Here is a 26,084-nt window from a genome sequence, read left to right as displayed (position 1 = left end):
GGCTGGGTAGGAGAATCCCAGCGAAGGACAGCCCATGGGCGCATTTGAGTTGAGTGCTGGTAAAAAACTGGTAAAAGCTGGATGTAGGAGCAGAGCGGCTGCCTGGGCTTGGCTCCACAAGCTCATCCAGAGGCAGTCAAGGCTTTGCATCGTCTTTGGGAAGGCACCTGGAGGAGGACCCTTGCCTTCATCATGACAGCATCCTCTTTCCCAAAAACTACTTGCCAGACCCTGGTGCTTGCTAGTCACTCTGCCAACCAAAGATATAAAAGCACAGCAGCTTCAAATTGTTATCACAGTGATATATTACAGATAAAATGTATAATCCAACTTGTTCTTACAGCAGATATAAGGTTACTGCCTCATATTATTACTGGTATTTGATGTACAATACAATATAGTTATATTTAATTAGCTAACTAAAATGCATTTCTTGCCTTGTGAGAAGGAGGGAAAATCGTATTTTTGGAGAAATGCCTCACAGCAGGATGACTCAGAAAAGCAGATAGTACAGTCAGAGAAACAGAAATTCAGTACGTTATTCCCCAAGACCCTCAAAAGCTGTGTAGCCTTGTAGCTGAGGTTTCAGAATACAAACATCAATTTAGCTGTAAGATAAATTGCTTTAAAAAGAAGCTGTCATGATATCACCTACAAACATTTTAGAACAGCAAATTAATCTAAAGGTTACAAGTAAGATAGCAGAGAGATGCTTCTGTGCTCAAAGGATAAGTAGGTTTGTTTGGGAAAAAGACCTTTTGTTCCTCACCCAAGCGCTGAAGCCCTGTCTTAAGTGCAAAATTCAGCTGTGGCTCAGGGAGTCAACCCCAGTACAACCACACTTGTATCGTCTCCTTGATACTCATGTTCACAGTGGCTATGTGAGATCATTAAATGAGATTTGATTTTCTCTTTGCATCCTCTGAGGAGGAAGGAGACCAAGTTTGTTGGCCGGCAATCTGCATTGGTCTCTCGACTCATCTTTGTGTGGTTGATGGCAATTTCTACGCTGCCCAAAGCCAAAACCTCCCTCAGCAGCATGCAGAGCCTTTCTCCAGCAGCTGAACTATTAGCAGTCGCTTTCATATACGTCCCTCCTGTGGGAAACGTGGGCTGACTTGGTTATTGTACGTGGGAGGAGGATATGAGAGAGCGAGCCAAACACCACTGCAGGTCCCTTTTCTCTTGCAGGTGGAAAGATAAAAGGGCTTGTAAATGGGTCTCTGAGCCCTCTTCCATAGAACTAGGGAGTCTTTTCTTGCTCAAGACTGACTGGGGGGGCTGTGAGAGGGCCCCCCTCTTGCACAGCCTCTGTTGCTTGACATAGGGCAGAAGGGCTGCAATGGGGCAAGACCCTAGCACCTGGCTGGGGCAAGTCTGTGACCCCAAAATTGTGTCATTACCTGCAAACCTCTCCCTGAACAAATGGGACAGCACAGGGAATGCGGGTGGGAAGTGTCCGAGGAGAGAGGGCTGAGCATGGGACTGATGGGCTTGTGCTAAAGAGCTCTTTTGGTGGCTCCTTCCAGGATCTCATCCAGCTCAGGGAGCAAAATGGTCAGAGCCAGGGGAGATAAACCTGGGGAATGGCTCAGCAGGCTGCAAGGAAACAGTGAGCAAGGGGTGCTGTGTTATCTGCTGGGATTGCCTTTCCAACCCTTCCTGCTGACAGATGATCACAGCAGGTTCCTCTGTGATGATTTAGTCTTAATCATCCATGCTCATTTACTGTCTGAGTCTTCAGTGAGCTTCTCTGCCTCTTACATCCAAATTTCGCTTTATTACTTTCAATGTTGCTTCTCTTCAACTTTGTGCTCCTCAGGTAGCAACCACAATTTAGCTTGTTTTTGGAAACCAGCAGTAATATTTTGTGAGACGATTCATTTCTTTAATTTGTTGTTCTGGTGTCTGACAGGTCCTGCTCGTGCAGATCTCTCACCAGACTCAAGAGTCTCTCTGCAGTACCTGTATCTTGAACAGAGTTTATTTTAATTGGGGCTCCTGGAATTCAGTAATACTTCAGGCCAATTTCTACAGTACATCTGAACACATTCAGCAAAAACGTGTGCAGTCAGTGATCAGACACAATTGCCAACAGCTTCCCACCCACAGAATCCTTCCTTGACTCTAAAATTCCCAGAGCCCCGTCTTTCCCATCACCATTTCAAGCAGGAATCTCACAGTTGCTAGGGGATGGGATTTTTTATGCACTTCTGTATGAAATATTTTCAGGATGGAGAATTACCCACACAGTGTGTTGGTTAATATTTGCTGTATTAAAATGGAAGGACCAAAATGCAGTGAGAAGCAGATCTCTGGAGGTCTGGAGGCCAGGTTTGATACAGGTACTATGCAGGCATTCAAAATAATACCGTGTATGCTGGATTCAGCTGAAGCTCTGACAATTACAGGTTGTCACAGGAGACTTCCACTTCTTCTACTTCTGACTCAATTACCAAGTCTCATGCTTCTTGTAATATTACCATTGCTGTAAATAAAGTCAAATTTATTTTCCTTTTTCTTTACTATTCTAAGGAAAAAGGAAGAGGCTGACTTCTACCATCTAGCATCGGATTGAGCTCAAGCCTCAAAGGAACTCTTGGTTGAATTTGAATTAATTTTTTTTTTTTTAAGCAAATATGTGGTTATTTATGCACTGAGTTTAAAAAAAAGCCTCCCATATTTATTGCTTGTTCCCAAATTCTTACCGTAAGAGCAGCTGGTATCTAAAGGCTAAAAATAACAGATAAACCTAAACAGCTTGGATCTCCTTAAAATTTTACAGATGAGGATCTGTACATTACTTTAGCATATGACTAGATTATGTTTAATGCTACTGTACTTTCCGTGATGCATTCTGTTCTGTATGCAGCTTAATACTTCTTTTCCTTTTTGCCCGTTATTGCATGCTAAAAAGATGTTTAAGCTGTTCATGACTCTTGGTCTTTTTTTCTCAGTGATCAGCTGATTGCAGCTCAATAATGTTTGAGTAGTTCAAATTATTTCTTGCATTTCGTGTTTGTAGCGATTGGAGTCTGTCTATATACAACTTCTGAATTGTGTCCAGTTCTGGGACTCATTAAATGTGCATGTGTCAGGCAGGCTCCACTTCCAGTGTAAGTGCTTTCCTTCTCTTCCTTCTCACCTTTTTCAACTGGGGTTGCACAGGCTGATTGCAAGAAAGGGTCTCATCAGAGGATTGTCCTTGGAAGTGCTCTTTTTTTTGAAAGGAAATCCTTCTGAACTTGGGATTCCCAAACTGTGAGGTGCACACCATGGTGCTACTAGAATATTGGGTGGGTTGCTCCCAAATGCCTTGGTAATAGTGCTTACTTGAGCTGCATGAAACAAATGCCTCCATACAGCCAGTACCTCAAAAAAGTATCCATGTCTTGTAGAGGTCCTTGCCATACCCCTATGACTCTTCCAGCTCAGGTGAGCTCCCCCTATGAGACACTGACCCCACCTGTGAAATATTTTGGGGTCCTAGATAGGCATGTAAGGATTTTGATATGGCTTAATAGAGGAAGAAGCAGTTGATGCATGTCTTGCACTTGTGCACACGTGTCTCTCTGGTACAGAATATGTATCTTTAATCAGTTTGACCAAGGATGATAACACAATGTTAGGAAGTGGGTGGTAGTAGGATGGACACCCCATGGAAGAAATGCGGTTTAGCAAGTAAGGGTATGTCCTGCGTTACGAAGCTTAGTGCCACCTACGTTGGTTTTACAGCAGCAGAAGGGGATGTCTGGACTGCAATTCTTCGTTCTTACTTTTTAATGTACTTTATTAAAGTACTTCTTGTAGTGCAAAATGCATTAGTAGTCCCTGGAGCAGAGCATTCCTTTTAGTGGATTGCCTCCTCGATTCTTTCATGTGCTTTCTTTTATCCCATGAACCCTCTGTTTTTTCACCTGGCCCACCCTGCAGCCTGGCTAATGGGTTTGTGCTGGGAACTGGGAAAATATGCTTTTGAATCTCAGGTCTAGAGTCAGTCTCTCTTTTTTTTTAATTTTTTTTTTATTATTTTTTTATCCCTTTGAGCCATTTGCTTAGAACTAGAGAGACTAGCTGGCATAAAGAATTGGTTTAAGCTGTAGATCTCAGTATCTGGGAAGAAGGTGGGAGTTGAGATATGTCCTCTCCATTGGCCTGTCAGTTGGTTTGAGCACTGTCCCCTATGCCTCCCCTCTTTCAATATTCAAATATCTTGCTTTTTCTTGTCTCTGAAGTGTGAAACTTTTTCCTTTGGTTTATGGGACCAGGGCACCTCAGAGGACACCCCTGGTTCCTTGCTGAACCTGGAGAGTGGCCTCTGTTACAGTTGTTCTCCTGAGCCATGCACAAAGCATGGACTCAGACCAGCCAGAGCAGCTGTACCCAGCAAACAGGGCTGCAAATTGGGAGAAAGTCATCAGCACGATGCCTTGGATGGAAAATTAAGGGATGGTGGTAACGGGACCATACCTGCAAGGGGACAACTGCTATGTGAAGATGAAGCTTCTCCAAAACCCCTGGCTCCACACAGACATCCAGCCTCTGGCCTGCACCACCACACATCCATGTGCCCAAAATACAAGATCCACAAAGTGTCAACAGAAAGAAAATGCTGTATTTGTGTAGAGTTTTCACCCAGATTCTGCCACTTCCTGGTGGGTGCTGCTGGGGAGAGGTGAAGTCTCTGTCTTTGGGCAAATGGTGCCATCACGGATGCTTGCTATTAAGTGGGCTCATTAACTCCACAGCGCTGTTTCTGAAGATGAAAAGTCATCTTTTCACAGTGCAGGAGTTTTAACTGTGCCCTGGCTAAAGATTACCTCAACCTGCTATAAACTAAGATGTTTCACTAATTGGTTTCTTGGTTCATTAGCCAAATTGCGAATATGAGGAGAAATGGAAAAGGCTCAGAATGAATTTCCCTTGCAATCCTTAATTTAAATGGTGAATAATAATTTTATGTTGAACAAAACACATTATGTGATTTGCAGTGATGGAGTTACTTTTTTTTTTTTCACTTTGGGATCATTTGCTGCCTTTAGAACTTTGTAAGAAAATGATCCTCACCTCTGCCGCATTCTGGCGTGATGTGACACCAGGTAGGAAAGTCTAATCGTTATAGTTTAATGTAATAATCTCAAATTTTATACAGAAACACTTTATCATGGGCAGTGCCTCCTTGCATATTGCTTTAAGTAGTGACATAACAGAGATAAACAGCAAAAGTCTTGAAAAGTCATCTTTAGCACAATGGATGCTGTGGCTTCATTTCCATTACAGCTATGTAAGTAACATAGTTTACTCTTTCCAATGCCGTGTGCTCAGCTAAAAAGAAAAGATTAACTCTGAGCAGCTAAAGGGAACAAATTCTACTAATTCATCAAAGCAAATGCTGTAGGATTTAATATGTTTTATGAATTTTCTACCATTGATTGTTACGGCGTGAACGTGGCGTGGGAGGTCATTTGTGAGCGCTGAATTGCTGGTTGTGTGATAGTAAAAAAAAGAAGGCTGGAAGAAAGGTTAAATTGAAGAAGCTGCTAGAAGCTATTTTTGTAAGATGAATGTATATTATCTAAATTAGTGATAGTAAACCTCCAATTAGCTGAATGTTGATGCAGAATTACAGCTCTATAAGGTAAATACATGTTTTCTCAAGCCAAAGGGTTGGGTAAGGAAGTGTTTAACCTGCAACCGTAATAGGGTTACAGGTAGACGAACATTTTCTGTGTATCAGGGCATGGTGACCTCTCTGCTGTTGCCAACAAATCTTTGCAATAAATCTGTTGTTGCATTCTAACAGCAATACAGACTCTGCAACTTATGACCTTGTTCTCCAGAGTATCCTCCCAGAATGCGGGATGGGCAAAAGCAGCTTTGTTTTTCAATAAATAGCTTCGCTTTTATTTTAGATCAGAGATTTTTTTTCTTCAGCCCAGTGCATGTTGTTTTGGCACAAAAAAGTTTGAAGTGGAACCTCAACTTATTTCTGTTTTGTTAGTTTATTGAATCCCTCTGTATGTATACATCAAAGAGAACAGCAGCTATGAACTCCTTTTGTTGTGGTTTTTGCAACGTATACATACTAAAATAATGGTGTAATGGAGCCATTTACTCCTTGGAAAGGGTGGAATTTTCCTGCAGATTCTTTATGTGGAAGGTGGGTTGATCTCCTAGGTGTGCCATCTCACAGTAAAGCACTACAGTTGCTCACGTACAGGAATACTGGCAGTATTCCATTTGGCTGTGTAGAGGAGCTTACTGTCATTATGACTTTGAATATCAGCAAAAAAAAAAACTAGTCTGTAAAAAAACCAAACAAACAAAAAACCAAAACCCAAACAAAAAAAACCAACCAAACAAACAAAAACAAAAAAAACAACCAAACAAAAAAACCAAACGACAACAACAAAACCCCAAAATATCACAAACAAAAAGCCCCAAACAAAAAAAAAATCCCACCCCAAAGACCCAAAACAACAAAAACCCACCCCACACCCACCTTTGCATTATTTCTTTAGGTCTTATTTTTCCTAAACGTTTCTAAAGGATGCTCGCAGTGTCTTCTATAGAGGTCCTGTGATGGGAATGGAATAGCCACACTGGGTCAGAGCCAAGGACCCAGTGACATCATTATCCTGACTCTGGTCATTTAGGTCGACAATTTAATTATGTGTTGTGCAGAAAAAAATATCTTCTAACGTGTGTGTATCTACCCAGTAGTTTCACATCTCTCCATGAACCTTATGAGAGCTGTTTGTGATTTTTGTAGATCTCTACCATGTCGCTTCTTTATAGACTTTCACTGACAAGCCTTGACTTATTTAGCGTCAGTATTTTGCAGTAATGGTCCCATTTCTGGGCCATTCTGAGAAAATATTGGTTCTTAGTATACTTGTGCTGTTTTAGGATGGAAATTGAGTTTAAGGAGATTTTGAGGTACTGCTGTGTGTATTTTGTTGATTTACCTAGTTCACTGTGTATTTTCTTTGGTTCTTGGCTCTGCTCCTTTGTCAGCCTGCTCCTCTATCATTTCTATATAACTTATACTGGGTTTTTTTTTTGGTAGCATCCACTGATTTATCTTAATCCATTCGTATTTGAGATGCCTGTGATATCAATGTCCTTTTTTTAAAAATAAGAAGGCATTCTGGATTACTCAGCACTTCTACACTATGTATGCTTAGTCAAACTCACACAGTATTGCTTTGGTTGCTATTTTTCTGCTCCATGTATAAATGCAGTATTACTTGTCTTGACTGTTTTTTTACATTTTTTTTTTTTTACATATGACTCTGCCTCTCCACTCTCTCCAAAGATACAGATGCTTTTATAACCAACTTTTCTTCAGCTTTCAGTTGAGGAAAAAAGCAACAACAACAAAAGAAAAAACAAATAAAAGAAAAAGCCAACCAAGAAAGTGCTCTCATCTTTAAAAGTATTAACAATGCTGTTCTAATCTAGTGTAGACGGAGCCAGGCTTTCTTTGCAGGCCTCCTTCTTAGTCCACAAGGCTTTCCCAGTAAAGGTCTCCTCTTTCCTTCTCTCCATTGTATTTTCCTGCACAGGAACTGCTCTGTTGGGATGGGACTATATTTTTTTTGTGAGGATTTTTCTTTTTTTTTTTTTTTTTTCTCGTGTCCATCTCCATCTTTCCCAGTTTGTCTAACTGTCTGAGGAGAGATCACTCAGCTTCTGAAAGCTGAGCCACATCACTGGCTGGACACCAGCCCACCTTTTAATTAATTTTTTTTCCTAGCTTTGATCCCTTCTGCTGTTTATTTTACACTTCTAGCAATCTCTACGAGACATTTAGCAAAGGCTTTGGATATAAGATGAATTCCAAAATCCATAGATTTTCCTCATGTTGTATTTTCAAACAAATCCTCTTGAAAGGTCACTTCAAATACTTGAGCATTTAGATCGTTGTTGATTTTTCTCATGGCGATTGACTAGCCATCAAGCTGATCATGCTCATTGACTAAAACCAGAGTAAGTGGTTACATTTTCTTTTCTTGTAAAGAAAGAGCCCACTGAACTTCTTCGATATAGCTACTGGTGGAACTGCATTGTGCACAGATGGATATCCATGGAAATGACACATCGATCAGACCAAATAGTGTAGACCCTACTGTGCAGAGGAGAAACAATTTAATACATGTGTGCTGTAGTTAAAGGAAAACACTAATCCATTTGAAAATGTTTATTATGGCCGTTTTTTTTTCCCAGACCAACATAGCAGTGTTTGACTTAAGATAGTTCTACACATCTCCAGTGAGATGCCATGGTGTCTTCGTTACTGTGGGTTACTGGTTTGTATGGGGCTCTTAAGTGAATGGTCTTTAGCATGCTAATAACGTGTTTTTAGTTGTTGTACACTTGACTGTGGATGCGTTGTATGGGATAATGTATTTACAGCTGGAGGATTGGTTTGATATCCTTTCACCAAGTGTGGCTGAAATAAGAATTCAGTTCACAGTTCTACAGGCAATCCCAAATAGTGTATAATTTCAGACGTTTTAGGTAACTAAACCACTGAATTGACAAGTCCTGTGAGGAGCAGGTAAGGGAACTCTTTCAGGGGAGACCTTACCACTCTCTACCTGTAACGAGGTGGGTGTTGGTCTCTTCTCCCAAGTAACTAGCAATAGGATGAGAGGAAAAGGCCTCAAGTTGTGTCAGGTGAAATTTAGATTGGATATTGGGAAAAATTTCTTCACCTAAAGGGTGGCGAAGCATTGGGACAGGCTGCCCAGGGAGGTGGTGGAGTCACCATCCCTGGAGGTGTTTAAAAGAGGTGTAGATGTGGTGCTTAGGGCCAAGGTTTAGTGGTGGACTTGGCAGTGCTAGGTTAACGGTTGGACTCAATTACCTTTGTCTTTTCCAACCTAAACGATTCTATGATTGTATGACTAAGGAATAGCTGAAGATAGTTCTTTGATAAAATAAACTTAAAATGTAGCCCCGCCCCCCATCATCATATGTGCAAGGATGAAATTGCTACTAAGACTTTTGCACAAACGTAGAAAAAAAAATACTGAGTTTTTTGGCTAGATGGTAACTCCTTTCATCATTGACCTGCCTACATATGAGTTTGATGCCATTCTCATTGGTCTTTTTTAAGCAGTATGATGAAGTGTGCAAGCTTACATGTGTCATCTCAGTACTGTTTTCTCATTGAGATCAGTATATTTCTGTAGCTCCACTCTTAGTTCGTGACCTTAAATTACATTTCCATTTATCTTCCAGGCTTTAATGATCTAACTCTGCATTGACAAAATGCAGAGTATTGAGTTATGGTAGAAAAATGTTAATATCATACACCGATTTATTCATTTATTTTTTCTCTCCTTGGGAGAAAATAGATCATGTAAATGAGGCAATCATTGCTGGGAAGCTAACTTAATTTTTTTTATTTTTCCAGTACAAATTGCCAAGTATTTTTAAGAAAATGGAAGATGGTAAGTGCTTTATGGAGCTCAGTAGTGAAAATATAATAGTGTATCCCTCTTTGAAAAGCTGCAAGTCTGTTTGTTTTTTTTTTGTAATGAGTGAACAAGTAAATTGTATATTATTTTTGCAAGAGAATTAGCTTTTCTTTATTTAAGGCAATCAGTGTTTATTACAACTTACGCATTTGGAGAAACAGATTTAAAAAAAACTGCTCTCTTGGATTTACAGTGAAAGTTGTGTGTTTGGTTTTCAGCACAATTAAATAAAACCTTATCCTTAAAAAAACCCTATTAAATCTTCCTTAGTTCTTATTAAATGTTCTTCAATTCTGTATAATCTTGTATCATCTTCTATTTGGCAGCTGCACAGCAGCTGTTTGCTCACTGTCTTTTGATTAATTCTCTTACTGTTCCGGAGTGTAATATATCTAGTTTGTTTAGAGAAAGGGAATATGTTTCATATTTAAAAAACACTTTTGCTGCAGTTACTGCGTCTTTGCAGATTTAATTAGTTCTTGGTCCCCTCCAAATTGTGTAAGTCAAAGGTCCCACCTTACTTGTCCCTGAGGCATCATCACAAAAAGTCCCCAGGTGGAGTCTAGTTTCTAACTGATGACTTTACCATATAGGGGCTAATTATGTCTAATCTTACACATTGATGAGAATGTGTTTTATGTCTGAGCCACTGAAACTGTAACTGCCAAATTACCCTCTACTGTAATGTGCAGGTTATTTCTCCATTTAATGGACTGGCTTCACAAATGACAATCCCTTCCTGCCAGGCTCTTGCATTTTAAACCCTAATTATTTCTGGCACGGGGTTCCATCCGATGAGCCCCTGTTAATCCACGTTGTGATCTCGGATAAGCTGCTGGTGCCTGGCTGATTTATGCCAGGAAAGGGCAAGCAGAGCGAAGCAGGGGAGCCGGGAGCCTGAGTCCCAGGGACAATGTGTTTCGCTTAGCCCTGCCTTGAACCGTCGGCTTTTTTCTTTTTATGAGCAATAACCACCATCAGATCTTCAAAAGAAATGACTCACTGCTTTCACCTTCTGAGAAGGAAAAATTGTATTTGGAAGTCTATAATGCATGAAGGTGTTGGAAGCCTAATCTGGTATAAGCTGCCTTCAGTCAGCCCTCTTAAGCACCGAGGAAGAGAAATGAATATCTAAAAAGCAGCAAATAACTACAATTGCACTCTGATTTCACGGCTATATGTGATAGAGGTCAGTAACATAAAGCTGTTTATTTCTTTCTACAAAGCAGTAGCAGCTGTTATCATGAGTTGCTGTAGGCAAAGGTATTGGAAACTCTTCACTCTAGGAAATGTTGTATTTTATTACGGCATTGCTTCATACCGTATAGGCTTCTTTCCTTTCTTTGTCCTCTGTCAGTTTTGACCCAGCCCAGTGGAGCTGGCTCCCCAAAAGGAGGAGCTTATTTTAGGAATCTGACTGTGAAGTGATAATAATTTGGGTTCATTATATTCCAGATCTTAATCCAGCTCTGCCAATAAGTAACCACTAGCTGGGAGTTTTGGTAGAAAAGCATGGGGTTTGGAAGAATACGTTTTGGAGATGGTGAAACTGTCCCTTAGCTAGTTTCAGGGAAGTCAATAGCACCTTATTGATTTAGCTGTCACTTTTAAAAAGCAACAGGGAACTTACCTAACAGTCCTGACTGAGGGGAGAAAAAAAAAAACCACACCAAAACCCAAAGCAACAACAAGAAGAAAACCCAAACCCCCAGCCTTAAAAATCCTGGGAAAATCCTAGTGTTATCACTATGGCTACCACAGATTTTGTGCTCAGTTGCAGTACTTTATTTCAGTTTTTTTAAAAAGGCGACAACCTACCACCTAATTGTGGATTAATAAACTTCCCTTAAGTGTTAATGAAGTATATAAATCTGCATTTATGTACCTATCAGTGTTAACATTTTGGCCAAGGTGTCAATCCCAATATTACTCTAAGGTGGTAATATGTTTAGAATAAGATGGTCCTAACTCAATGTGACAGACTAGACTGATCTTCCAAAACCATGCTTTCAGTCTAGGGCATGAGAGGCCCTTTTATTTAGAAGAACATGAATGACTTGTTGAAATTTTTTTCTTTTTTTACATCATAGATGACTTCTATCCCACTGAGCATCCAAACAGTGTACATAATTGAGTGTACTTTAATTTTTTTTCTTTTTTTAAAAGGCATATTTTGAAAGTCTGTGGTTTTTATCTGAGGAGGCCAAAACCTTTAACCCAAATGAGGGCAAGATTAAGCATGCAGCTGTGCCTGCTGTTGCTGGTATCCCTGCGGTGTGTGTCTGTGTGTAACATCAGTAATGGCTGTAGGGTTGGGATTACCAGAGGATATTAAGAAGCATATAAAGGAGTAGCCCTGAATTTTCTTTTCCTTTCTTACTGTTATTTGATCTTAGTCTTTTGAGTGATTAAAGCAGCACATGAATCTTACACTAATCCTCTGAAGTTGGCTTCAATTGGTAGGACTTTAATTTACTGTAAATACTTCTGTTGTCAAAATTGGCCTTTTAATCTCAATTCTCTTGAATAATGCAGTGCTCTGTAGAATCAATATCTGTGTATACACATCTGTTTATCATTCTCAGTAACTAAATTGCATGTATGTATCATGGGAAACAAAATACAAGGTCTTGTGACCCTGTCTGCCACCTCGTGGTGGGGCAGCTATCGGCGCGTTCTCAGCACATGTTTATACGTGTCCCAGAAGAGGCTGAGCTCTTCTCTGTTTTGCCTTGGACATAAGTCACTAAGGTAGACATTTTTTTGTCCATTCAAAAAAAAAAAATTATTGCAAAGCAAAAATCAAAGAGCAGAACAGCCAAAATCCCATTTTGTCCTTAAAAACCATTGGAAGTCAACCAAAGTAACTTCAAGTAATCCAGTAAAGACATCTATAGCAGCCTTCCAGTACCTAAAGGGGGCCTGCAAGAAAGCTGGGGAGAGACTTTTGACAAGGGCAGGTAATAGCAGGACAAGGGGTAATGGCTTTAAACTGGAAGAGGGTAGATTTAGAAGATACAAGAAAGAAATTATTTACTGTGAGGATGGTGAGGCACTGGGACAGGTTGCCTAGAGAAGCTGTGGATGCCCCATCCCTGGAACCGTTCAAGGCCAGGTTGGACGGGGCTCTGAGCAACCTGATCTGGTTGGAGAAGTCCCTGCGCAGGGCAGGGAGGGGTGGAACATAATGATCTTTAAGGTCCCTTCCAACCCACATCATCCTATGAGTCTATGATCTACCTGAGTCTATTGGCCCAAGAAAATTAGGATAAGAAGGGGATGTAGCTGTGCTGTGAGAAAGGGAGGAGGAGGGTACAGACTCCTCAGAGAAGTAAAATTGTTATTTCTGGAAGCATAGTTCATGGAAACAAAGTACTCCACCGCCCTCTCACAGCTACCTGAAGTGATTTTGTGGCTGGGAATTTAGCCAGGACACCATACGAAAATGGGAAAGTGTGGGTCCAGCAGCAGAGCGACAGACAAGAGTGTACCTACAGTTCTGTGTTACTCACCTGTGGTTACCTCAGGAGTATGGGTGTGGGGTGAAGCAGGGTAGGAGCTGTATTTTCACAAGGGTTCAGAAGCCAGGTAGAATGACTTACTGTGTTTTGCTGACATAAATATTCATTAAGTCAATTAACACGACTGGCAGTCAGGAATCCACTGGCACAGTGTATGTGGAAGTCCGTTGCAAGCAGATCGGGTTAATAATTGCAGCCTATTCTGTACAATGCCCACTGTTTCCAAGGAATATTTCTTTGATGCTTTTCCTTGGGTTAGAGAGGGTGAGGAGGGAGAGTCATGTTGCATCACGAGAGCATTCAGTTTTGAGCCAGCCTGAAAGGTAGAGCAGAGACCCCTAAGTATGGTTTGCATGAGGACCATAGCAATGTAGATAGATGGTAGAGTTTCTTGTCTAGACTAAATTTTCAGCTGAAACTTTCCTGAAAGAAAATTCCACTCAAACTTTGCCAAAACATCTGGGCTTGTGCTGGCTCTCTGCTCAAGGACGAATCTCCTCCACTCCCAATGCAAGTTCATTGCTCTTGGCTTCAGACAGATCACCACCTGGTCACGTCCCACCTGAGCATCAGTGTCTCCAGTACGGGGTTGTGAGCTCTTGGCATACTCCTTGTTAAGCTTGAAAATGCTTGGTAATGTCCTGTAGGTCATTCTGCAGCTTTTAGTTGAAGGATTTAATGGCAGTTAATGTCAGAGAGAATATCGATAATGACCGAAAACGTTTTTGAAAGTACGTTCAGCAAAGTTTGTCTCCTGTAACTGGTGGACCTGAAGAGACCTTTGGGATCAATTCTCATCCCAGAGCATGAAGTGGGAAGACTGAAATTGAAAGGGGCTAGAATTTGACTGGAGGAGCTGTGCTGGATGAAGAGTGCAGCTGAATTGTCTAACGGCTTCTGCATTGGTTCTGGATCAGAGATTGACACTGAACAGAGCAACTGTAGGACAAACAAAGTGGCAGTGGTAATCATCTATAACAACTTAATTTTGCCTTCGATGGTTGTTACTTCAGCATTTTGTCATACCAAACTAAGCTGTTCAGTTCTTACTTTGCACAGCGTTATTCCAGATATTTTCTATAGTAAAACTGGGATATCCAATGCTGTGTCTACCATAGTAGGCACATTGAGGAAGATGACTACTCCACTAATGATTTGCTATGTGACTTTAAACAGGACAGATATTGTATGTGATTATGTCTAAGGTGCTGCAATACTGTGGTCAAGCAGTTACAGCGTCATTAGATCGGCCTCCAGCACTTAACTTTTCTTTAAGCCTCTCAATTTCTGTAATCTTAGCATGAGATTTCCATATATATATATATATATATTTTAGAGAATGAAACAAAAAAAGATAAAATTGAAAATACAAGATAACAAGGAAGAGGTCATTTCATGAGCAGCAGAACTGATGAAGTCGATGAGTTTGGTACTCTGAGACCCAAGTCTTGCCCTGGTGCTCCCTGCTCTTCCTCACACCTCCTTGCCCATCACCTCTTCTCTCTACCCCTTGTGCCACCCTGCTGCTCCCAGGACAAACAGCTGGACCAGCCTTGAGTGATGTGGCACTATGGATGTCTTGCCTGGCTGGTCAATGTGATCTGTGGATCAAACAGGAGAGACCCGGTGAACTTCTCTCTGTGGCAGCCTCTCATTTCTATAAAGCCATTGATTTTTGCAGTAAGTTTGTCCGAGATCAGCTATTGACCCTTCTGTCGTGTTGTCTGGAACAGCCCACAAGCTCAAAAGCCTCAGGTTGGGCAGATGGAAGGATAAATCAAATTCCTTATGGAAATCAGGCTAAAAATGTGATCCAAGTAGAGAGCACAGTGCAAAAGGCTTGCAGGCGTTTTTTGTGTTTGTTTTTTTTTTCTTTAATTGTTTCACTTATGGTAAATAATAATTAGGAAAAAGCAAGACTTCTAAAACACAGGGACAACTTCCCTGCAAACATAGTTTTGTCACGCTATCCAGCATACTTATGCCCCAGAGAATGTGACCCTTTGTATTTGGCCCTAAATCAGTCTTGGTGACCTCACCATTAAAATGTATAAATATGTGAATTATGTATTCATACAAGTAGCTCCCAGGGGACAAATATTGTAAAAATAACTGTTCACATATTGAAATATTTTCCAGATTGGTCTGGCATCAAAATGCATTGGGGGATGGGTGTATATTTTACAAATGCGAGACCATAGAGCAAGGAAGTCTTGCAGAAGTAAAGGGAAATGCATTTTCTTATCCATCTGTTGCAGTTCTGATGTTGCTGAATGCAGTAATTTGAGATCTGAGCTTTTAGTTTTGCACAAGAAATGGAATATACAAACAATCATGAGTTTTGGATTGTTGCTAGGCAGCAGGTTATTGCTTCTTGAAAAAGCCACCACGGCTGCCCGGTCTGGCCAGGCTGCTCGGCCAGTGGGGCCGGGTGGGCTCCCAGCCCTTCTCCTTCTCATTCAGGTGATATCCACAGCCAAAAGAGAGCTTAAGAACTCTAAATTTCATTCCTCGCCAATGAGTATTTAAAAGATGCCAAAAATTAAGGTTCTAAGGGCTTTAACAATTCATCATGGATTCTAAGCTTTTCTGCACCCTCCATTTCTGAGTTGAAAGCCTGAGTGATTAAAAAAAACCAAATAAACAAATGAAAAAAAAAGCAATTAGCTGTTATCTCTTGTTGAATCAGGTGATAAAACAAATCTTCCATGCCCTGTTTTATGTTCATATTACTGCATTTTTATTTTAATCTCTCCTACTCTCTGTGAACTAAACCTGTTGGAATGGAATTCAAAAGGGCTTATTCCAAAATCAAACAAATTGTGGTGGCGTGGTGAGAGCACTCCATGAACAGAGATTTGTTTTTCAATTTCCCTTCAAAAGGCACACGTAGGTATTATTCCACCAACTGGAAAGCTTTATGTGGTAGAAGTTCAGCTGCATTGAAGAGTCATTAGATTTAGAGTCAAGGCAAGTCAGTGGCAACTGAAACTAGTGGGAGCTGCGTAGTATTCTTAAATTATGCAAAATACAACTTTTTATTTTGTGATCAAACTGATGACTTAGAAACTTAACTTTTTAGGCTTCATACTTATTTAAATCTTAGCTATTGTGTTTTTATTCTGTGAACACTGATTTTTTTTTTTTCTCTCGGTTCTAGCCTACTGCATCCTCTATTATCAAGCCATTTCTGATGTCTGTAATCACAGCAGTTAATGTGAAAGATGTTCCAGAAAGAAATAATATCCCAAGTATTACACAAAAAAAAATGAATGCTTCTATTATACAAAAGTAACATGAAAATCTGGCATGGCTGGTGCTCCACTGAGTTTAGTTCCATCATATAAATCATTCAGTGTCAAATTTGGCTCGTGTGAACATCCTGTTTCTTTATTTTGGAAACAAAATTGGTCTCATATAGATGTGTGTTGGAAACTCTACTTTGATGTCTTGACAAAAGCATCTGTACCCACAGCACACATCATTTTCTGGAGCCACTGCTGTATTAAGAGTATTAAAAGAAAAAAAAAATCAATAAAGCAAATACCATTGTTAAGCAAAAGCTTGGTGAAACATCCCTGCAGCAGGATATATATTGAGTCATAAAATGCACGTGTAACAGACAGTGCACAGGTTTTCTCTTGTCCTCTCTGCAGTTTCTTGTCTTAAAGTTATGCTCTTAGAAAAGCAGATAAATGTAAGAAATATTGAATTACTGAGGCCAAACAACTACCTCTAGCTCCTATTATGGCTAAGCAGCTTTAAGCAAACATGCGTGTTTTTGTAATTGCTACCAGGTCTGAGTAACACTGGTGGAATTTTTATTTACAAACCCCATTTGTACCATCACATTCTCTGCATGTTATGACCTTTACATTGAATGCATGTTGGAGCACAAAAATAACTCTTCATAAGTACGCTTTTTGGCTGCAGAACTGCTTTTCATTTGTTTGCTTATGCATAGTGTTTGTTGTGTTTACAGTCACTTAAGAATTTTTGGGTTATCTCAAACATTCTTCTATTTTCTGAAATGGATGTGGACACTAAAATAAGGATGTCTTCATAACATGCTGTGAAGGAGACCCCGAGAGTGGTAGAGGACACCTTCCAACAGCTCTTCCTGTATGAAATGTTTGTTAGTTATGTCTTTATTTTTAGAGTACGTTAGGTGCTCAGTGGTCAATAGGACAAATAATGTTACAGTAGGTACTAATGAATTTTAGTGGAAGGATCTGAACCAGGAATTAGTGTTCAGAATACCTTAAAACTAGAGAACTGGAACCTGGAAAATTTAAATGTTGGTGTTCCTTGGACTCACCTCCTTTATTTTTTTTTTTCTCTTGTCTACCTTCTTTTCTGTACAAACTTCTGGCACATCTAGTATTCATATGTAAAGGTTTTATTGAAGTTTGTCTAACCCAAAAGTCCGTTTTACATATTTTTCACATGAAACAGCAAGCCTCCAGTGGTTGCATTGTTCTTGGTTTTTCTCTTCTCCTGCTTCCTGTGCCACACCAGTGACAGACTTTCAGAGCTCATCAGGTCCTCATCTCCATTTGGTTGCCATCTATCTGCCAAAACCCCTTCAGGTGATTCCTCTGCAGATGCTGCTTCCACAGCTGCTGAGGCTCTCAGAAGGACTTGTTTAAAAAATTCCAAATAACTTTTTGGAAACAGCAGCTTTCTGAAAGAATAAGACATCTGCCAAACAGGAACTTTGACAAGAAACCAAAGGTGTCATCTGTTGTGCTGCCCCTTACCTTGGTGTGAGGATAGAGCACCTCGTAGAGGAATCAGATTTTCCAGGATTACCTAGAGGGAAGTCCTCTCCAAGGAGAGTTTGGGGCTTTTACTGCTCATGCACAATCTGTCACTGCTTTGCAAAATCCTCTTGGGAAAATGTGTCCAAATTATACAAAAGTATCCATCTCCCAGAATCCTGGTGAAATATACAGACAATATTGTGTAAGTTTTAGCAGTGCAAAGAGATGGGTGGAAGCCAGTCCTACCAGTCACCAAAGTGATTGGAACTGTGGAGCTTCAAGGCCTCCATTGCTTGGCTCATCAGCATTGAGAAGGTTGATGGCTTGCTCTTCGTCTCCAGTTTTTCCTCTCACTGTCACAGGAATAGGAACCTGTGACACTTAATGGTATCTCTTCTATTTCTACAATGAAACTACGGTAAAAAAATTATGAGAGAATATGATTTAGCTATTAAACACTGTTATCCTTTGTGATCCACCCCAATTCTCCATGCCTTTCTACAGATATCCTTCCTCTACTACCCTGTGTTTGAGGTCCCCATTCTCCTCCCACCACATTTTATAAAGATCTCAGCAGAGCTCCAGGAGGGAGCTCCAGCGACAATCGTGTTATTTATACTGAAGAAATCAAACCTGTCAGTTAAATCTTCCTGTGTGCTCCCACTTGAGTCCTTGGCCTGAGGTATGTCTACACAGCTGGGCTTTGGCAGGTTTGGTGAGTTAGTCCCCCAGTCTAGGGACTGAGACTTGTTAGTCTAAGCTTATGCTGCCTAGGGAAACCTGGGAATGCGTTCCTCCGCGTACCACTGAAAATTAAATTTAGAAGGAAGAAAAAAAAAACTTGGAGGAGGAAAAAAAGGAGAAAGTGAAGAATTGCTTCGTTTTGCCTCTGTGTGCATGATGGATATGCTGGGGGTGACTCCCCACTTTATTTTATTAAGTGAAGATAAAGAATAATAGCAATGCGTAATGAAAACACAATTTTTTTTTTCCTCTTATACATGAGTTTTCAAGATATAATTCCTGTGCTCTTTCTAGCCCCCTGATGAGCACTGTGCTTCTAATGGCACGGATAATGAGAGATTTACAACTTCTGGCCTTTTGATAGCAGACCAGAACTCATTTGTCCATTCCGTGGTGGATCCTGTAATCATCTCTGCAGGCAGCCAGCTACAGCCTCAAGGTGTGCAAGCAGGGAAAGATAATTCAGTTAACAAATCTCATGATGCTACTTGTAATAGAAGAAAATCCATCCTGACATCTTGAGAAAATATTTTTCTATTTTGTTTACATAATGAACCCTGTTCAGACTGAAATGATTTCAGACTGTTTTCCTTCCTTTGATTTGAAAGACTTCCCAACAAAGCTGCTTTAAAATACTGTTATCTGTGTGCCACTGTGTTCAAGTACTGTTTTTGTGGCAAGGTACTTGTTTTGTATTGGTTTGGCTTTTCTCACGGCAAGAAAGATTTCAAGAAAAGTGTTGGTGGCTGCTTTCTCCCTTTTAAATCCATATTGCTGTTTGACCCCCGCTGTAAGTAGGTGCATGCCACTTCTTCCAAGTTCAGCAAAGATGCTTTAACAGGGCCGAGGTACTCTCCCTCTGTCATCCTCTCTTGATGGCTAAGTACAGTGTGGCTTCCAGCTGTGTTGGAGCCATCAGGATTAAAATTGTGTGCTCCTCTCCAGAGAGGTGGTGGATGCCCCATCCCTGGAAACATTCCAGGCCAGGTTGGATGGGGCTCTGAGCAACCTGATCTGGTTGGAGATGTCCCTGCTCCTTGCAGGGGGGTTGGACTGGATGGGCTTTAAAAGCCCATTCCCACCCAAACCACTCTGTGATTCTAAAGTATCTTAGGGAAAAATGCTGTCTCTTCTTATGTGAAGGTAGCTGAATGTCACATCCTGCAAAGATGAAAATCAGGTGCATTTTTGTGAGATCGTAAGAGAGTAAAATCCACGTGTGGCTATGGGGCTGCCTCTGTTCTCTGCCTGTGTCCCATCTTCACTGGGATGCTACCTTCAGACCGTTGTCAATGCAACACTTCTCCTCCTCCTTGGACTTAGCATCACTTCTGAAGGCTCAGGATAATGTCCTTGAAGGATGACAAGAGTGTGCCTTCACAAAGGCTTTCTGGAGACGCACTGTTCTCTCCACTAAAAGCTAAACACTACACTCACCAGTAGATTCCCTATAAATCCATTTAATATCAGCAGGAACTTCGGTATAAGGTGGGATTTTAATAATTTTTCCATCTCTACTTTTAGTACCGGGCATGCGAACTTTAGCTTCATTGTTCAGTTTTATTTTAGATTACAATACTGTCGTAGTTCAGCCCCGATCGGGACCAGACTACGCAGTCTCTCTCTCGCTCCCCCCACCCTCCGAGAGAATAGGGGGAGATGATATAAGGAAAACGGCTCAAAGTTTGAGATAAGGACGGGGAGAAATCCTTAAAGTTACCATCACGGGCAAAACAGACTCGACTTGGGGAAAAATACTCGTTTATTTCTAAAATTAGCAGGAGAATGAGACAGGGAACAAGATAACCTCCCCCCACCCCTCCCTCTTCCTGGGCTTAACATTATCTCTACTACCTCCCCTCCCGAGCGGCACGGGGGGGGAAAAGGGAATGGGGGTCGCGGTCAGTTCATCACGCGTTGTTTTACGCCACTGTATCATCGTCAGGGGAAGAACTCCGCGCATTCCTCCTCTGCTCCAGCGTGGGGTCCCTCCCATGGGCCACAGTCCTTCGTGAAACTGCTCCGGCGTGGGTCATCTCTTCCACGGGGTGCAGTCCCTCCAGAACAGCTGTCCCAGCGGGCCCTCCATGGGCCACAGCCTCCTTCAGGCCTCCACCTGCTCTGGCATGGGGTCCTCCACGGGCTGCAGGGGGATCTCTGCCCCTCTGTGGACCTCCATGGGCTGCAGGGGGACAACCTGCTCCACCATGGTCTTCACCACGAGTTGCAGAGGAATCTTGGCCAGGAGCCGTGTTACTCCTCCCCCTCCTTCTGAACTGACCTTGGCGTCTGCAGCCGTTCCTCACAACAGGCTGGCAGACGCCTCTCAGGATCCTTTTTACATCTTGTTCACTTCTCATCTCCTCTCCACTTCTTGCAGCCAGGCTGGGCTGAGTTGAGCCCAGTCGGCCGCCCAGCGGGAGGCCAGAGGGTGAGGCCTGCAAGGCCCATGAGGCTTGCGCCTCCCCCTCTCTGCCCCCCGCTCAGCTGCTTCACATCTTCTCCTCTTTTTTTTCTGTTTTCCCCTACTTAAATACGTTATTGCAGAGGCGTTATCATGGGACATTCTGCTACCAATTGGCTTGGCCTTGGCCAGCAGCGGGTCCACCCTAGGCCCGGCCGAGTCCACTGAACAAAGGGGAGCGACTTCTAGCAGTTTCCTATAGAAGCTGCCACCTTAGGCCCCCCCTCACTAACAAAACCAGAACAAATACTCTCTGCAATTTTATGGTATTCTTTATGATACATGAAGAAGACCAGAAGATGTGGATTTCGTTCTGGTGCTCGTTCTGACTTGGCTTTCTTCTTCGATGTATCTATAAAGTCTGGATGACTCACTTCAGATCTGAAGAAGTGAATTATGATCTCTCCCAACCCTTACTGAGAGGAAGTGTGGTGATTCTTTAATGATGATGCTTTTTTTTTTTTTCCTAAAGGCTTCCTCAGGTATTTGAATTAAATAAATCACAAGAAAGTTTAAACAAATCTGATGTTTTAAACAGAGTAAAGTATAAATGAATTCTTCCAGTTTTCTTTTAATGATATGGTTTGTCTACTGGTAACTGACATTAGAAATAATGCATAGAAGGAGAAAAAGGCTTGAAAAAAAAAGTTTTAACTGATGCCAAAGACATTGTATAAGCTGGGCGGTTGCTCTGATGCCCAACTCTGCATCCAAGCCATCAATGTCCTTTAGGTCCCAGGTCCTGGAGGGGAATATGAGCATTTTTGAGTAATCGATGGTGCTGACCTGGGGGCTGTAGGGACTCTGGCTGCTGTGAACCTGGGAGGGAGCCCAGCTCTCCTCAAAGGTCCCTTTGATGGTGATCTAATGATCAACAGAAAAAAAAAGATAACTTTTTGGTGAAGTGGAGTTTTTTTCTCTTTTTGTACTGGTATATGTGCTCTGCTATGCTGTTTTATGGTGTTTTGAGGGAAGCGCTGGAGGTTCCTGGAGCCTCCAGGGGAGTTCATTTGGAGGTGATGCTGGTGGCTCCAAGGGGATGGCAGACCTGATCAGTGCGGAGTAAGCAGGGGTTGGAGCAGAGCAGAGGAGATCAGAAGTGCTGACATGTGTTTGAAATTTGTCAGCATATGAATAGTAAATTCGTGAAATATGCAACTTTCATGACAAAAACTGGAGATGAGGCCAGGGCCAGTGGTCTAAACCTATTCCAGCTCTGCTCAGTGTCACTCTGGGTGTCATCAAACAACCCCCTCCAGCATGGCCGTCTGTATGTGTCTAGCAAAGACCTGAAATGGTGGCAAAATATCACTTTCCGTGGACTGTTTTCATGTGTGTGTCAAGTTCTGTACAAAACCTCATCTGGCTATAGACTGGGCTGTCCTCTGTACGCCAAATATTCGCAGTACGCTATTTTTCACCAGCACCTTCACCTTTGCAATCTATCTGTGTTTTAGCAAGCTGATTTACAAGTACATCTTTTCTGAATCATTGTCTGAGCCACCTGCCAGTTGGCCTGAGGCAGACATCCAGGCACTCGAGACTGGGAGAATCGGTTCCAGCTGCACGCCGTAATTAGGAAAACCCTGGTCTGTAGCCGGATGTCCAGATGCCTTGCCAAGGAGCGTATCATTTGGTTCAATAAACAGTGTTTGTGGGGGAAAAAAATAAAAAGAGGGAAGATGTAATAGGACAAAGTTCATGTGCCAGCGACTGCTCCTCTGTTCCTCATCACATCTCCTGTTTGTAAGCTGGAGTGGTGGGTCACGGTGGGAAGGGAAGGTCTGGGGAGGTTAAAAAAATCCTCAGGATTTCAACTCTGATAGAAATAAGTTTTTCATACTCCCCACAGAGATGGAAAGTACTTGAAATGCCATTTCTTTCATGCTTTCGCACCAGGGAGAAAACGAACTTTGCATTTCATTGTGCAACAAGAGTTCCAGTGCAATGTGTTTTGTCAGGATGAGAATTTGTATGAAAACTCTGTATGTGACACATCCCAGCTAAACCCTTGTGCTCCCTGAAGTATATTCATTTCGAACATAGATTCAGGCTCTTTTTAAATGTTTGGGGTTGGTTTTTGGTTTGGTTTTTTTTTTGGGGGGGGGGCTTGTTTTGTTGACCTGAATCAACAACTGTTGAAGCTTCCAATAATAGGTTTAATAATATAATGAAAAATACCAGAGCTTTTGCCACCAGTGCCATTTAATCTATCTCAGCAACTAGTTTTAAATGACTTGCCAAAAGTTTGAGTCTTTTCAATTATAAGATTCCCATAGTAATACGAGAGCGTCGTTGTACAAGATACGGTACAAAACGACATGCAAAACTTGACTCTGGATGATTTAGCAAAGAAAATAAAAATTTCCTCCTCCTCTTCTTCCCACCTCACTTTTTTCCTCTCTCTTCTGCTCCAGAAACAGATACTTTCTAGAGTTAAACAAGCAAGAATTAACTGATTAAACCCAAGGGATCTCTCTGAAGTTGGAAGGTCCTACCTACAGGTTATTCCTAATTACAGGAGGTTACTCCAATAATAACTTACATACTATATGTAGTCTACTGTGTGGACTTTGGTAATTTGTTCTTGTCTGACCATGTAGTACTCAGTCTTTACCTTTTGCTGAAAATATATTTGAACGAAATTCATGAAAGGCCATCTGGCAAAACACACCTGTCTGGATCTGATTTATCTCCAGCCAGCCTTCTGGATTTCCTTGCACACTGGTTGACATTCACAAGTTGATCTTTTCCTGTTGTAGCTTTCCAGCTTGATCCGAGACAACTGTGGTTTTCTTACTGTAAAGAGTTTAAAGAAAATATTGATAACGTAGTTTAAGTTGTTGCTTTAATTACATACTTTTTAAAATCAAACCTATGGATTTTTTTGCTGTTTTGCCTTAACTCAATCCAATAATTTATTCTTTATCCTTCTTTGCAAGTTTTTCCCTATTTAGTTGTTTTAAAAAGTAAATAAGACAGCATATGTAGCAGCTCTATATCATGAAGGTATTTGCATGTAACTCACCGTAGTACTGATACATGGAAAAGAACCTTTCCACAAGGCTCGCGCAGCAGTTACCCCTATCCCACTGCTTATGGGTGCAGGTGGATTTTCTCCTTCACTGAAAGGAGAAAATCCTCCACCGTTGAGTACCACATCAGGGTGAGCAGCGGGCTTTAAGGGCATCTTGCCTGTTTTTTGTGCCAGCAGTTACCATGATCCAGTGCTAGACCAGGTTCACTGCACTTTCACTGATTGCACCCGTGCATTGTTTCTTTGCCAAAAAAACAAAATGTGTAGTGGGCCCTCTGCTCTGGCTATTTTCTGGATTATCTTCTTTTTTTCCACACTGTGGCTAATGAGTCCAGCTGTTTCTGTGTTGCTCAGGACCTTCTTTCACTCAATGACAAAAGCAAACCTCTTTTTTTTTTCATGCCAGCTATGAATATACATAGTGGCATTGGCATCTTAGAGCTGCGTAAGTAAAGTACTAGAGTATATCTCAGTATACTTTGTTAAAGCAGAAGGTTCACCAAACACGCTGCTGGTGTTTTGCGATTGCTGTTCTGTGGTGGAACTCAAGGAGATTTCTCAATGGGGGATAGACCTGATACCTTCTTCCTCTTTCCCTTCTGCTCCATAGCTGCTCCCAAGGAGATGAAGCCATGAAGCCCCCTATGGTGGATATGCTTTAACAAACACTTCTTAAAGTGAAGCTGGTTTATATTCCTATGTTAGTATCATGTTACATGTGAACTGAAATTCTGCTTAGCAAAAAATTATAAATTTCTGTGTCCAACTAAGTGAAAGAAAAAAAAGTCTTAGCAGTGGTGTGACTTGTTATAAAGCAACAGCCAGCAATGTCAAGAGATTTTAGTCCAAATACAGAATTTTTGAAAATTAATTTTGGATGCTTATTATGAAATAGAAAGTAACATAATTTCTGGCAAAACTGTTGACAGCAGACGTAATGCATCATTGCAATAGTCCAGGTTCCGTGAAAAACAAGTTATGTAATAGAATTTGTGAATATGTTTTAAAATTACTGCAGTTTTTTAAATGTGAAGATGACTTATGTCAAATGAAGTAAAACGTTCCCAGTTCTACAGGCTACACAAAAGTGATGTTTGTTGAAATCCACATTTACCATCTTACCTGATTCCTCCACACTCATGCCTGAAGCCATGGAAGCCAAAAGCAGAGATATTCAAGCTTTGGATCAGCCCTGAAGACATTGTGAAACTGTCCAGAAACCCATCTTTGCAAGGGATGTTTCAAGTGCCTCTCCTAGGAAGAGGAAGAAATAGGATCCCTCGGATAACCAGACCCCAGGACAATCAGATCATTCACCGTAGCCCTCTTCTTCCTGCTTGCACTCAATTTAAAACCACATTTTCTAAGTCATCTCCTCCAGGATGCTGAAAATCATAAAATCACAGAATGGTTTGGGTTGAAAGGGACCTTTAAAGGCCGTCCAGTCCAGCCCCCCTGCCAGGAGCAGGGACATCTCCAACCAGATCTGGTTGCTCAGAGCCCCGTCCAACCTGGCCTGGAATGTTTCCAGGGATGGGGCATCCACCACCTCTCTGTGCAACCTGGGTCAGTGTTCTATCACCCGCAGTGTAAAATATTTCTTCCTAATATCTAATTTGAATCTGTCTCCCTCTGTTTTGAAAATAATGTTATTTTCTCTGTGGTTTTTTTTCTGTAGGAGTAACACAGAAGCAATGGGGCACTAACGGTCAGAGGACATGCACAGGCCTTCAGCGGGAGAGTGCTGCGGAGAGAAAATTAAGCTCCACCAAGGTAAAATAAATAAATTATGTCTCAATAGCAGTCAGCAGGAAGCATTCAGGTCTAAAAAACAATCGCTGTTTGCTGAGCAGTGTATTTGGACTTGGTTTTGTTTAGCTAGGCTTAGCTTAGGCAGCAGAAACGCCAAATAAAGTGATGGTGAAATGTTGTAATTCTGTGTGCTCTTGGTGAGGGGGGGAAAATTGCATATTTTGAGGGGGGAAAAAAAGTTGTTAAAAACATCCCAGGAGACTAAATCAAGGAGTAACAGAAATATCAGTACGCTCTGTCTCAGATGTTCTCAAG

The 26,084-nt window shown here is 41.4% G+C and overlaps 1 protein-coding gene across 2 annotated transcripts in view; it reads left to right on the top strand.

Moving 5' to 3' along the window:
* The window catches only part of C7H10orf90 (chromosome 7 C10orf90 homolog), a 66,976-nt gene that overhangs the window by 8,652 nt on the left and 32,240 nt on the right, over window positions 1–26,084 (top strand). The window contains exons 2-3 of one of the 2 annotated variants that reach the window (XM_086752337.1): window positions 9,425–9,461; window positions 25,696–25,790. In XM_086752337.1, the coding sequence (XP_086608463.1) occupies window positions 9,452–9,461; window positions 25,696–25,790 (105 nt within the window). In that variant the 5' untranslated portion in view covers window positions 9,425–9,451. The remainder of the gene's footprint in view (window positions 1–9,424; window positions 9,462–25,695; window positions 25,791–26,084) is intronic. The other variant, XM_086752336.1, reaches the window with a different exon arrangement.

The sequence above is a fragment of the Chlamydotis macqueenii genome, chromosome 7, assembly GCF_036417535.1.
Source record: "Chlamydotis macqueenii isolate bChlMac1 chromosome 7, bChlMac1.mat, whole genome shotgun sequence".
NCBI classification, from domain to species: domain Eukaryota; kingdom Metazoa; phylum Chordata; class Aves; order Otidiformes; family Otididae; genus Chlamydotis; species Chlamydotis macqueenii.
The sequence above is the reverse complement of the archived record's forward strand: the minus strand, read 5'-3'. Positions and strand labels throughout refer to the sequence as shown.